This window comes from Lissotriton helveticus, chromosome 5_1, assembly GCF_964261635.1.
Source record: "Lissotriton helveticus chromosome 5_1, aLisHel1.1, whole genome shotgun sequence".
NCBI classification, from domain to species: Eukaryota; Metazoa; Chordata; class Amphibia; order Caudata; family Salamandridae; genus Lissotriton; species Lissotriton helveticus.
The window spans coordinates 775429708-775444113 of NC_136065.1; the positions used below are offsets into that span (position 1 = coordinate 775429708).

General features: G+C 46.0%; 1 protein-coding gene across 1 annotated transcript in view; it reads right to left on the reverse strand.

Annotated features, from left to right (window-relative positions):
- Positions 1-14406, reverse strand: part of CDH23 (cadherin related 23) — a 1152220-nt gene that overhangs the window by 507929 nt on the left and 629885 nt on the right. The window contains exons 13-14 of the mRNA XM_078641088.1: positions 11632-11853; positions 9202-9321 (exon numbers count right to left, since the gene is read on the reverse strand). Of these exons, the coding sequence (XP_078497214.1) occupies positions 9202-9321; positions 11632-11853 (342 nt within the window). The remainder of the gene's footprint in view (positions 1-9201; positions 9322-11631; positions 11854-14406) is intronic.

Consider the following 14406-nt stretch of genomic DNA (forward strand, 5'->3'; position numbering starts at 1 on the left):
TCCCTTGAGCAGCACAGCAATACTTCTGACAGAGGATTAGTTCAAGATCCAGAAGTGCATGATTTTGGGGCGTGGTCAGAGGCCCAGTAATTATACCCAAAAGTGCTTTTAATTTAGGGGTGACTTCAAAAGAACTCTCTGAAGTACACAAGGATCTCCTTCAACCCAGACCTGTCTGTCAGGCTACCAGTGGAGGTAAATCTGTGCTTTGCTTTTGGACATGACACTGCCTTTTGAAGTGTAAGTGTCTGGTGCACCAAATTTCTTCACAATGGGATTGCTGAGATGTTGGAGGCCCTGTCTCCTTTTTCAACCACTCTGCAAAGGGGACTCCTGGCACACTACTAGTTGGGGGATGAAGTCGCCTTGGTTGCTGAGGGCCGTTGGGGGCCAAGAACCCCGATTGATGCCACAAGTAAGTCCTCCACAATGGTTTGCTGAGACGTTATTGGAGGCCTCATCCCCTTTCTCAACCATTTTGCAAAGGGGCCTCCTGGAGCACTACTGTTTGGGGGATGACTTGCCCTTGGCTGCTGAGGGTCTTTGGGGGGGGGCACTAACCCCTACTGCTGCCACAAGTAAGTCCCCCATAGTGGTATTGCTTAGACTAGGGGTGAGCATGCTGGTAAACTTCGGTCCACCAGCAGGTTGGCAGTTTTTAGTTTTTGCTGAACTCCGCATTGCAAGCGGAGCACAGAGTGGCAAAACTCTGGATACTCTGCCCGCTGAGCGGAGTTTACTGCCCACCCCCAGCTGTCACCTAACCCAGACGTGTATTGGAGATAGGCTGTAAGGCACAAAGAGGAGTAAGTACGGAGAAATGTTCACTTTCTAAAAGCAGCATTTCTAAAAAAGTACTGTTAAATCCAACTTCACTAGTAAGAGAATTTATCATTATCATTCCAAACTTATCAAACAGGAAAAAACTACTCCTCTTTGATCAGGAATTACAGCTTAAAAGTGTACTAAGGAATTTCCAATGCTGGCCTGAGGTAGGAGTAGGCCTCACAGTAGTGAAACATGAAATAGGCTGTTTGTCATTATCAGGACACGCAAAATATACAGGTACATGTCCTACCTTTTACTTGTATGGCGCCCTGTCCTTAGGGTTACTTAGGCTGTACCTTAGGGGGGACCTATATGTAATAAAATAAGTGTTTAAGGCTCAGCAAGTAGTTTTAAATGCCAAGTCGAAGTGGCAGTTAACTGCACACCCGGGTACTGCAATGGCAGACCTGGGCCAGGTTTGAAAAGCTACTTCTGTGGGTGACAAATTCAGTACTGCAGCCCACTAGTAGCATTTGAAGTATAGGCCCTGGGTACATGGTATACCACTTTACAAGAGACTTACCAGTACAACAAATATGCCAATCAGGTATACACCAATGTCAGCATGTTTAGGGCAGAAGCACATGCACTTTAGCACTGGTTAGCAGTGATAAAGTGCTCAGAGTTTTAAGGCCAACAAAAAGAGTTCAGCAAAAAAGGAGGAGGAGGAAGGCAAAATGTCTGGGGTGACCCTTTAGAGAGGGCCATTTTCCAACAAGCCCTAATACATTCTGTCATATCTGGAATTAATGAATCCTCCTTGAAGGTGAAAGTAATTTCTGAACTAACCCAACTCGGGATGAATCATTAAGCATTTGCCCTGATAAAGGAGGATGAAATCGTGATATGGTCTGATATCAGGATCCACAAAGGATTTGTAGTTCTCTAGCTGAAGTTAAAGTTTATAGATGTATATAGTGCAGCTTAACACCCATGAGGGTGTCCAGGTACTGTCCATGGGTATGGGGAGATTAAGTGATTTGACAGAATCAGAGGATGTTGCGCCAACTCCGAGATTCAAACTCAGATCCCCAGCTCCTGAGTCTGCAGGCCTGACCATTGCGCCACATCCTCTACATAAACAGGAGCCTCCAATCCCTGTATTGAAAACTCTCTCTAATTGTTTTATAATAAATGGGATTATGCAATCCCTGTACAAAAATCTATCTCTAATTTTGTCATAATTGGCAACTTGCGACGCACCTAGTCGCCGATAATATAGTAATGGGGTCAGACCTCAGCTGTAATAAGCTTATTATATTTGAGTTCTGACATCACAATACCTGCTTCAAGAGCCATCAGCCAACAGGAGAGATAATTAAGGTCACAAAGCATAATTAAAGCAGTTGTTTAAAGATATCGATGGCAACATGTTTTTTTTGCACTACTTGCGTAATGAAAGAACATTTTAAATCTTTCTGCTTGTCTCTACTGCACCTTTGTTTTAAAAACGGACTTGTATTAAACTGCTTGTTATCACACTTTATGTACTATAGGTATTTTTGAAAGTGACTTGCATTGAACTGCATAAACAAACTGGTTGTATATTGGGATATCTACGTTTTCACTATGGATTTCACATTTGTTTCGCATATTTGCAACCATACTTGTTTGTATAAGGAACAAGAGGCCAATGACTTCATGTTTTTAGGGGAAGGATAATGATGTTACAATGTATTATAAGAAATAAAATACCCTCTACCATGCATTAAAAGTTGCATGACATTGTAAAGGTCATGTTTGACCTCATTCTTCTATGTGGTATGTAACACACAGCCAACCCTAATAAGTACAGATCTGGAACCAGGGTAACAATTAATGAGTAGAACATGGGCTCCGGGGGACTCATTTGTGAACAGGTTATTTCTCCACGCGAAAACCTGTATCCAACACAATGAATTGAAGAGTTGTAATAGCGATGCACAGTGAATTCATTTGAGCATTCTGGTCTCTGTGATCCAGAAAGCTGATATGTGGACACAGTATGTTTTAAGTTGACGAGATAGAGCTTGCGCTCTGATCAGTCATCTACTTGGCCCTGGTGTTGGAAGAGAAAGGCGGGGGCCGACATCAGCCCCCCCGCAAGTATGGCCGGGCACCGGCCCCCCTCCCTCCTCGCCTGCTCTCCATGGTGGGGCGCGCCCCATCGCATCATCATGACGTGGTGGGCGCGCCTCACCACGGATTCGCCCATAGGGGATCCCAAGTGACCCGGAAGCGATTGAATCGGGGAGCAGAGGTCAGGCCGGTTAGAACCGGCCTGGCCAGTATGGGGTTTAAAAGGCCGTGGAGCGCGGGAGTCAGCCTCTTTTACCTGCGCTCCCAGGTCTGCCCCACCTAGCCTCTAGGAGGCTGTAATCTTTTTCTTTGCTTACTTTTTCAGATCGGGCAGAAGAGGCGCGGTGGCCGGACGATTCGTCTTACATCGGGAGAGTGAGCACGGAGGACGGCGGCCGGCTTGGTTGTTCATTTTTCTATCTCCTCTGCAGGTCCTGTCGTGACATGCGTCGGAGAGCGGAGCCAGCGTTTTCCCTTTTGTTCCCCGGAAGCAGAGGTTGCTGCCGTATCGTATGCGGCGTATGAAAGCGAGCGGGGCACCGCAGGATTAAGTTAGGCGCTCGCAAGCGCCTCCAGGTACCGGGGGGATTCGGGTGTGCTGCAGGAGGAAGGCTGATTACCTTTGTTGAGTGGTTTGCGTGATTCTTTAATTAGGGTTAACGCTCACCCCGCAGCACCACTGGTGTGCCGTTTTGCTGTGTGGACGCTGCCCTGATCGCCAGGGTTCGAGCCCACACACCACCAGTTCCTGTTTGATATTGCCGTGTTAGCTCTGCATTGTGCTTATATTGTGCCTTATTTTGTTCAGCTTTTGTTCAGCTCCAAGCGTGTCTATTGTCATTTGTAGGAATGGGGCGCATTCGTAGCAAAAAACAGGCACAGTCTGTGTAGGACTACGGTTGCTACTTAGGTGAAGTAGCTGCTGCAATTTGTTCTCCCTGTTTTAATATGTACTTTGTGTCAGGAATTGCATGAAGTTTATGTCTACAGAATTGGCTTCCAATTTTCTGCAATAACATTGACATCCTGTGATTCTGGGCAAATCAATAAATCTCCCCAGTGCCTTCAATAACATTGTGTGTAAAAGAAGGGGGGAGTCATTTAAAAGAGTGCGTTGAGCTCCAGGAACAGTTGGAAGGGGGTTCATCACTTAGAAAAATAATTGTGTTGCACCAAGGAGTGCACTAAACATTACTGTATGCTTTATATGAAAGGTGTTCAGTTTTTGTGTGCTCAGAGCATACGGTAACCTGTGAATTTTCATTATAGGAGTGCACTCAGAGGTACTCATCACGCTAGCTCAGCGAGAGGCGACACAGAGGACATCGCTTTTAGGGGTCACAGACAGGCCTACACTTCACTGCTTCTGTGGGCCGCCGGGCTATAGTTTACTCACCAAACACCCAGGCTAGTTGGTGTGGTGCGGTCCCAGTTGAGTGGTGCTTACGGCCAGTTTGTGGACCCCCAACGTACACAGGTAAGGACCTGGACAGATCCCATTTAGGTAACAGTTAACATTATTTTCGCAGTGTTATTGATTATCAGTACATACGTTACCTTGCAGTTGTTGTCTCAGGAGCTATGGCCAGTAAACGTGGAGTGAAGCGTTTCAGCATGGAACATATGTTTGAGGTAATGATGCGCAGGATGGCGACAATGGATAGGAGATGGGGAAAGGTAGAGCAAACGGGGCAGAGCCTTGCTGAGCTCAAACAAAGAGAAGATGGGCAGAGTGGTTCAACAGGCAGGCCTAAGCGAACAATAGTGCCCCCAAAACCCAGGGGGGAATTGGACCCGTTCCCCAGGCGGGCTAGACCGAGGAAGGGGATGAATCAAGAACCCACACCAAGTCAGCCCTGAAGGGAGATTCCTCCAGAGGAGGGTCCCTCAGGAGTTCCAATAATAATAATAATAATAAAAACATTTATTAAGCGCCTGATTACACTAGGAACAGTGCATCTCCGCGCTAAGGAACAGTGCATCTCCGCGCTACCGGTGAGCCCTACACCTATACCAGAGATCCTGGCAAGTGTCCCTTTGGTGCCCAGTCCTACCCCGTGTGTGCCTGCACCAAGTCAGGTGCCTCCCGCATCAATCCCGGTGGTCCCAGCGGTAATCCCTTTGGTGCCCACACCTAGCCCTGCATCATTCCCGGTGGTCCCTGTTCTGAATCCAGTGGCCCCCAACCCTGTCCCAGCACCAGCAGGGGTTAATCAGGTACTGCAGGAGCTAGTGGCTCAGATAGCGGCAGTGCTCCCTTGGTTAGGAAGGGGGGAATGCTACCGTCTTCGGCGGGTGCAAAAGAAGTAGGGGAGGACCCGTTAGCGGAGGCACAGAGGATGGTGGCGAAGATTATTGCTGCCCCAAGCGGGGTGCCAGGTGAAGGGCCAGGTACTTCCATTCTACCCCAACCAGCGCTACCGGAGGGCGGCACGGGAAAAGACAAGATGGCGGAGCCAGAAGGAGCTGGGGCAATAAGTAAGGATGTATTATTGCCACCGCTGGGTGTGGGTGTGCACCCACTAGGAGGAACTATCTGGCTAGGCATGTAACATGGGAGGTGAAGGAATTGATATGGTCTGGTGCTTACATTAATATGTTATCCTTGCTTGTAGATAACAGGGAAATGGAGTATGCCAAGAAGCAGAAGGATTGGATGCTCCCTAGTGAATGGCGTGTTGAAATGTTGACATTAGAGCAGGATCAAGTCCACAGGCACTTATGACAGCTGATCATTAATGGTTATGGGGATAGTAAATTCGCAGTGCAACTAAAGAATATAGAGGTGAATTAAAAAAGAGTGGGATGTCCTAAAGAGAGACAATTTTATTGAACTAAGGACATCTCCCCTTGTTAATACCAGGAACAGTGCAAACAACAGTGAAAACAAATGTCAGTCGTGAAAAAAGGCCAACATGTTTCTGCCTAGCGGGGCAAAAAACGTCCCCCGGCTTTCATTAGGGCCTCTGCTCTTGAATTATTGCTACAAAATAAAAAGAAAATGTGTTAACGGTTGGAACGAATACAACCTGTCAAATTAACTAATCCTCCGATTCAGTGGGTGCATAAACACATCCAGCTTGACCGGGGACTGGACCTCACCTCACCTGGACCATGCTCAGGTTTCTTGAGGCCCCGCTCTGTCCGTCGGTGCCTCTAAGCTCAAGCCTGAGTCTTAGGGGGAGGGGGGATGTGTTTATGCACCCACTGAATCGGAGGATTAGTTAATTTGACAGGTTGTATTTGTTCCAACCGTTAACACATTTTCTTTTTCTTTTGTCTGCACATTGTTTATAATTAGTTTATCACTTTCAGCAGTAGCAATAATTCAAGGGCAGAGGCCCTGATGAAAGCCGGGGGACGTTTTTTGCCCCATTAGGCAGAAACATGTTGGCCTTTTTTCACGACAGACATTTGTTTTCACTGTCGTTTGCACTGTTCTGGTTTTAACAAGGGGAGATGTCCTTAGTTTAATAAAATTGTCTTTCTTTAGGACATCCCACTCTTTTTCAATTCACCACTATATTCTTTAGTTGCACTGCGAATTCACTATCCCCATAACCATTAATGATCAGCTGTCATAAGTGCCTGTGGACTTGACCCTGCTCTAATATCGAGTTTGTCGTTAAATGGTTTCGATGATCAAAGGACCAACCACTTGATACGGGTAAACCAAATGATAGGACTGATCACTGGGTTCATTTGATGGTAATCCACTTCTGAGCTTTTGGATTCAGTAAACTGGCACTGTATGTACTTATTTCTAATGCACACATACCCTTCACTATAATGTATGTTATTTAATAGGCTATCCAGGGTGACTAGGGTTTCTACTCCTTACTTCTATCGGAGTTTAGGGTAGCCAGCCACACGAGGTGGTTTTGCAGACCCCCTTTGTTCCTTTGTGTTTATTATAACAGCTAGAGGGTTGCATAGCAACAGTGTGAAGAGATTTGGAAAATGGTCTTCTAATTGTTACAAGCGCTATGTGCGACTGCACATGTTGTGAGGCAATTATGGGCTGGTGCCTGTCCTGTCCTGTTTCTTTGCTTACATTTCAGTTTCTCGAACCTGTCACACAGGGGGGAAACTGCCGTCGGCGCATCACCAGCAAGATTCTTCACAACGGCGGCCACATCCACAGGACAAGGGAGCACATGTTGTATGGGTTATTGGGTCATTCTTATATATGGCGTATGAAATCTGTTTTTCTTTCAGGTAATTACAGACAAAGAGCTGAGCAGGATGGTTTCAATGTTTCTTTCCACGGTAAAGCCTCAGTCAGTTTAGGGGTTTTGTTACAGATCTGTTGAGTGGACACAGACCTCCACCCACGATAATTATCTTGCATTTAGGTGGGAACGATCTGGTAAATCTGGGTAGAAGGGTCTTGATGGAGGACATAATCTCTGAAGTAGGCATGCCAGGGCTGTACCATAGTTTGGTCCCAGATGATATCCAGGTTCAAATGGAGGGGGGGAGATTCTGTGAAAGTGTTGAATCACTTGGTAAGGAGGATCAAACAACAATATAGGGAAATTGTTCAGGTCCCCTCAGTTACAAAACATAGCGCATGGGTGTGTCAGGGGGGAACTGTGCTTCTTAAAAGACGGGGTCAACCTGACTAGGTTAGGTAACCAAATCCTATTGGAAAATATAATGGCTTGGCTAGGGAGTGTCAGGGCTGGGAATGACCTTTCAGTGTAGGAGGATTGGGGTGGCCAGATAGTCGGTCAACTACGCTGGCCTGTGGCGGTAAGGTCATGATTGGTGAGCAGTAAAGTAAATGTAAGGTCCCTAGGGGGCGGCGCCATTCTTGAATGGGGTCGCCCAGGGGGAGCGACAAGTGGCCTCTCCTAGAACTCCAGGGGCGGTACATCCGGTTGGCTGGATGGGTGCAGGGGAGGGGGGAGGGGGAGAGTCACACTTTCTTTAGGCTGGTTGGCCACCCCGCACGAGCACAATGACATCACTAAATGGCACAGAGTGCAAGGGCCCCCTTTTAATGGAGTTCATGGAGCGTACGGGGGTAACCGGGGGTAACCAGGGGGAGGTACCCTCTCGGTAAATGGGCCCTGTGCGCATGCGCACTCCTACGGGAGGGCGTGGCTAATTGATAAGGATCTGACACCAGTTAGTGACCTTGCCGTAGGCCCAAATAGGATACACAGAAAAGTAATTAATGTATGATTATGGTTAAGATGTTAGACTCGGATAGGAAGTATTAGAAGTATGTTAAGGTTAGCCATCTGATATCTGTACATATTAATTGTAATCAAATGTCATGCTACGTTTTCTGCGTAAAAAATGTGTAAATATTGTTTATTTCAATTTTTATCTGATTTTATGTTTTAATAAATACGGTCGGGGGTTGTACGACCCCCGCCTCCAAAGAAATCCTCTCTCATGTCCATCTTTAATAAATGTTGGTTAAACACAAGGCGGGGGAGGGGGATGTTAGGTAGTCCCTGGCCATATACATTTCCACAATTACAGACTGACTCTCTTTCTGACACTTTGTGTTAGATGACATTGTTTCTCCAAATGAGACCCATATAACTTGTGGTTTGGGTTGAAATGTCGACACTTTCTCAAGGGCTGACCTTTACAGAAATATTCACCATGAAGAAACAATATTGAGATTGTACTTTACAACATTTTGAAATGAGGGTGCACCCCATATTGTAAATAAACGTATCTTGTTGTCCTGTTCATGTCACTTTCACTCATGAACACTGCACCGTCTACACCATTACAAATTGGTAAACCTATTGTGGGGATAACAAGAATAAATTGTTCCACTTTGATTGGTCTCTTTTGTTTAATTTTGGGGGGGAAAGGAGTTGGATACAGGTTCTCACGGAGAGGATTGACCTCATTCCTCTATGTGGTCATGGATCTCCTCTGTGACTTGCAATGCAGAGGTTACTTTATTCCGTATATTCTTCCGGCATAATATACATTCTGTGAGATTAAGTTAATGTAACCAGTGTAATACCGTGTAATAAATGTTAATTCAAAATGTAATGGAAGAAAGTTAGGCGCCTCTGGTGTTAAAGTGCTTTCAGAGATCATGTGAATATATTTTAATCTGAGAGTTAGACAAAGAAGAGCAACTGATGATAAATTACATGTACAAGGGTAATAAGACATGATCGGAGAGAGCATAAGGTTTTGGTAGCTGCAGAATAGAGAGTAGTGTTTTATAATTGAAACCAAATAACAGTAAAATGAAAGAATGTCCAAATGCTTTATTTATCAATAGAGAAGTATGTGCAATTTTTTTGATCTAGCCATAGATTAAAGGTGACATACCGTAGTAGTGGAGGTTAGGCGGCGCAAGAGGATTGGACATTGATCTGTAGCAGTCACTATCAGAGTGTAACGGCCCAGGCAGACCTCATAATCAAGCTCTTTCACAGCACGGATAAGACCCTAAAAGAAAGTGAAATAAACACATGTTAAAACTATTCCCTATAGTTCTGCAACACTGCTATCGACCCATGTGACCTACATACAATGCTGGCTTAAAAGGGCCCTGTTCATTTAAAAAACACTGTGCCTAGTTTAATGATGGAGCAACAATGTGCAGACAAGGCAGCTGATTGTGTGACGAATTTGAGATGTATGTTTACAGATTTGAACTGTGGCTGGGCAAACTCAGTCTTTCATTCTTCTGAGATTGATAAAATGCGTGCTGAGTAGTTGTCTAATGACTCGAGCCCCTAGAGGCAACAAAATGATTAAGAAAGTCTGACATTGCGCCAGAGGCCGGTTGTAACACAATACCCTGCCGCCCTTATGGTGCAGGGGATCCCACTCTGCAAAGCACCCTCCCCCCCACACACACTCACTCACCCTGGGGTCTATGAATTTCTGTGATCTATCTCAGGACCTCATATCCCATTCTGCAGGAGGCCCTAATCATTTTCTGTTACCTCAAAGTTAATGAGCAAAATTACCCTTTTCTCTAAAAAATAGTCAACAAACTGGCAATGCTGTCTAAGCAAAAAGCAGGATAACATTATATCTACACCACATGGTAGGGTACCGGAGTGATAATAGGTACAAACACCACAGACAGGCAGATAGATGCCGAGATAGACTGCCAGCAGGCTCCTTCGGAGAGGCATATACATGAAGGGTACCGTAGGTATACTAGGTATAAACACCACAGACAGGAAGAAAGGTGCTGAGATGGACTGCCAGCAGGCTCCTTTAGAGAGGCATATACATGTAGGGTACCGTAGGTATACTAGGTATAAACACCACAGACAGGAAGAAAGGTGCTGAGATGGACTGCCAGCAGGCTCCTTTAGAGAGGCATATACATGTAGGGTACCGTAGGTATACTAGGTATAAACACCACAGACAGGAAGAAAGGTGCTGAGATGGACTGCCAGCAGGCTCCTTTAGAGAGGCATATACATGTAGGGTACCGTAGGTATACTAGGTATAAACACCACAGACAGGAAGAAAGGTGCTGAGATGGACTGCCAGCAGGCTCCTTTAGAGAGGCAGGCAGCCAGGCAGATGGGCAGGAAACGTCAATACGGTGTGCTTATTGCAGTGTCCTCCTCACTATTGCACCCAAATCTCCACCAATGCCAGCCCTTGTTTACATGGTAGAAGAAAAGCTTGACGTGACTATGAACATGTATCAAATCAAAAGGAGGGAGAAGGAAGTGGTTGTGATCCATTCAGCTTCCTTGGTACATAGTTAAAAAAATCAGAGCGGGAACGGATCACTTGTCCTGGGTCACCAGGGTTTTCTTTTCTTTTTCGTTTCACAGTACCGATAAAAAAAAACTCAATCACGTGCCAAGGCTCGGATGGCGGTATATCTTGGTTCTCCGCCTTTGAAGGTACGTGGCAGCATCATCATCGGGTTAGTTGTTATACTTCCTCCACCCGGAGGTAAACCACTGGTTACAGCAGTAGTGATCAGTAATCAACAATGGTGAATTACAAAGTGAATGAAAAAAGAAGGGTGTTCTGATAAAAAGCTTGAGTGGCCAGTTTGAACAAAAATGTATTCGGTCTGGGTTCGGGCTCTTTTAAAATGTTGGGCGTTCGGGGACCGAGAGGGAGAGACAGCACAAGTCGTGCCTTTCCAGTACACGAGAATGTGTATATCCATCTGGAACCACCCGATGAGGTCATAGCGCAATGACTAAGAGGTACTTTCAGAGTCAGGTTAATATACCTAGACCCATATAGATCTTGAAGATAAAGGTCTTTATCACTTTTTTCACTAGTTTTAGGTCCTGAAGAAAGCCTACCCGACCCCTACTGGGCGAATCAAAGGCATGTCGACCTTTTTTATGAACTGAAATCAGTGCGGAAGACTCCTAACTCCACTTCTTATGCACGCCCAAGATTCTAAAAGAGCCTGAACCCAGACCTAATAAATAACCCGATGATGATGCTGCCACGTACCTTCAAAGGGGGTGAACCAAGATATACCGCCATCCAAGCCTTGGTACGTGATTGAGGGTTTTTTATTGGTACCGTGAAACGAAAATGAAAATAAAACCCTGGTAACCCAGGACAAGTGATCCGTTCCCGCTCTGATTTTGTGACTATGAACACTCAGCAACAACAGCTGCTAGTGTGCTCACACGTTTACTGAGCAGTGATAACAACCAGCCACATGTACGAACGACTGCTCAAAAGTCCTGCATTGCCGTAACTGCCCCGCCAAACCAACAGGAACCCCGTGGGAGTATTCACAGCGTCTCTCACCGTCGAATTGTTGATCTGAAAAGTGTTGATAATGTTGCCGTCAGTAATGGCATACACAATGGTGCCGTTGGGTCCCTCGTCGTAATCCACAGCTGTGGTTGTGACTATGATGGAGTTGAGTGTGATGGGCCCCTCGGCCAGGGTGGTTTCGTACTGTAGCTTCTGAAACACCGGAAAGTTGTCATTCTCGTCGAGGATGGTGACAGAGACAGTTGTGGTTGCCTGAACAAAAAACAGTAATAAAAGCATTACACGTTGAAAATGTAAAGTGAATCAAAATGTAAACTTTAAAAAAATAAATCGCGGATGTGTCACCAGCAGAGGAATTAGCATTCACCACGTCAAAGTCTAATTCATCTTGAAAAGCTCATTGTGATTTATTTCTGCCTGGAATGCTATATATTTGTTCATGATAACCAGTGTTGTACATTAATACCTTAACATCTAAAACGGATGCTTTCTCTTACAGTCAAACGTCACAAGGCAAGTTGTACTGTAATGTTATTGGCATCTGTATAGCACACATTCTGACACGGTATGGTCCAGGGTCGGACTGGGGCAAAAATATGGCACCGAAATAAAAGGGATCACCATTAGAGAACCAGTTCGCTACTAAAAGCGGCCCACATCTGCAAATCAGGCCAGTTTCAATCAATCAATCAATCAATCAGTGATTTATAAAATGCGCTACTCACCCATGAGGGTCTCAAGGTGCTGGGAGGGGGAGAGAAACAGCTCCGGGTCAGTCGACGAGCCAGGTCTTGATGTCCTTGAGGTCCAGGTCTTGAGGTCTTGAGGTCCTGAATGCGTGGAGGGTTGGGGAGCATCTGATGCTGATCGGGAGTTCGTTCCAGGTTTTCACTGCGATGTAGGAGAAAGCTCTCCCGCCGGCTCTGCTTCTGCGGATGCCGGGGACTTCTGCCAGGGCGAGGTCGGAGGAGCGGAGGTTTCTCTTGGGAATGTGAAGAAATACTCGGCCGTTGAGGTATTTGGGTCCGATGTTGTTGAGGGATTTGTAGGCGTGGGTGAGGAGCTTGAAAGTGACCCTCTTCTTGACGGGGAGCCAGTGGAGGCTTCGAAGGTGTTGGGTCATATGTTTGTGGCGCAGTGTCCCAAGGATGGGCCTGGCTGCGGCGTTCTGGGTGGTTTGGAGCTTGCGTAGGAGAGTTTTGTTGATTCCGGCATATAGGGAGTTGCCGTAGTCCAGTCTGCTAGGGATGAGTGCGTGGGTGACAGTCTTTCTGCAGTCAGGGGGATCCATTTGAAGGTCTTACGGAGGATGCGGAGGCAGTTGAACACTGGTGGAGGCAACGGCGTTGATCTGGCGGTTCATGGAAAGGGAGGAGTTGAGGATGATGCTGAGGTTCCGAGAGGGGTAAGTAGGGGTGGGCGGGCTCCCGAGGCCGGAGGGCCACCAGGTGTTGTCCCAGGCAGAGGTGCAGGGCCCGAGGATGAGGACCTCGGTTTCCTCTGAGTTGAGCTTCAGACAGCTGTCCTTCATCCAGGCTGCTATGTTTCTCATTCCTTCTTGGAAGCTGAGTCTGGTGATTTCTGGGTTCTTGGTGAGGGAGAGGATGAGTTGAGTAGTAAAAGTTGCATTGTAATGGCTGTTCCCCCTTCAGGGTTGTTTCTTGCACTTTGCTAAGTTTGGGAATAAGAACCTGGGAGTTCCGTAACCTACCAGAAAGAACTGCAGTGACAGTACCCTGAGAGAAGTAGATGGCTTACCACTTGAGAAGGAATGATGGAGGTATTCTTACATGAAGGAGAGGGTGCCCAGAAAAAGGAGGACAGAAAGCAACTGGGGCAGTGAAAGATGTGCACTGTCAGGCCATATGGTGAGGCCTTTCCACCATGGCACTTTTCCAGTTAGCCTATAAACAAAGGTATTTATGACTTGATTATCAGAAAAATTAAACTGTACTAGGTGGTTTCCTCATAAGAAGCAGAAGAACGCATGATGTCTTGGCACTCAGCAAAGCTGCAACCTCATTCAGCTGCTTTATCAGAAGAATAACACTGTCTCTGGAAGTTTGATTATGTACCCAGATTGAAACAGTGGTCGGCAGTTACCTATATCTTTGAGCACCTTTGCGACCCAATATGGGTCCTTCACTTTGTTTAGTGATGGGCTTGTTTTTTGTTCTGAAGAAAATTATCAAGAGAAAAGAGCAGACCTCCCCTCAAAACTGTTCATGCAGTTCTGCCTTCACTAGTCAGGTACACAACTGCACGTAAGATGTGGAGGATGGAAACAGCAACAATATTGGCCAGAAAAGGGCAGTCAGCGCGATCTCTCCTAGCGAGCTGTGTGAAAATACACACCAGTGGCACAGCCCCTGCCTCGTGTTGACAGACCGCATCACCAAACAGACAGCCACTCATTCAGCTGCCCTACTAGTGGTCTTCACACTGGTCTATTGACAGTGACTTTTTCTAAGGAGAATAGACGTTTCGTCCAGCTGAAATTTTACAAAGTCTTGATATGGCGGGACCCTTTGAAGAAATTGGTACATTACAATCAGGGTTGCTACTATTCTGTTTGGTCCTGATGAAGACCCTGGTGAAGTAACGGTACGGAGTCGAAACGTTGACATACTGTTCTGTTGACTGGCATTCATTGTAGGTTTTTAAATAGAATACTCAAAGTTGGAGTTGTGTGTGACCAAAATTGTACTGCAACCCCATCAACAGTTTTTTGTCCTTTTGTAAATAACAAATATATACTATTAATCACTTACCTACCTACTATATATTACAAAAATCATATCCAAC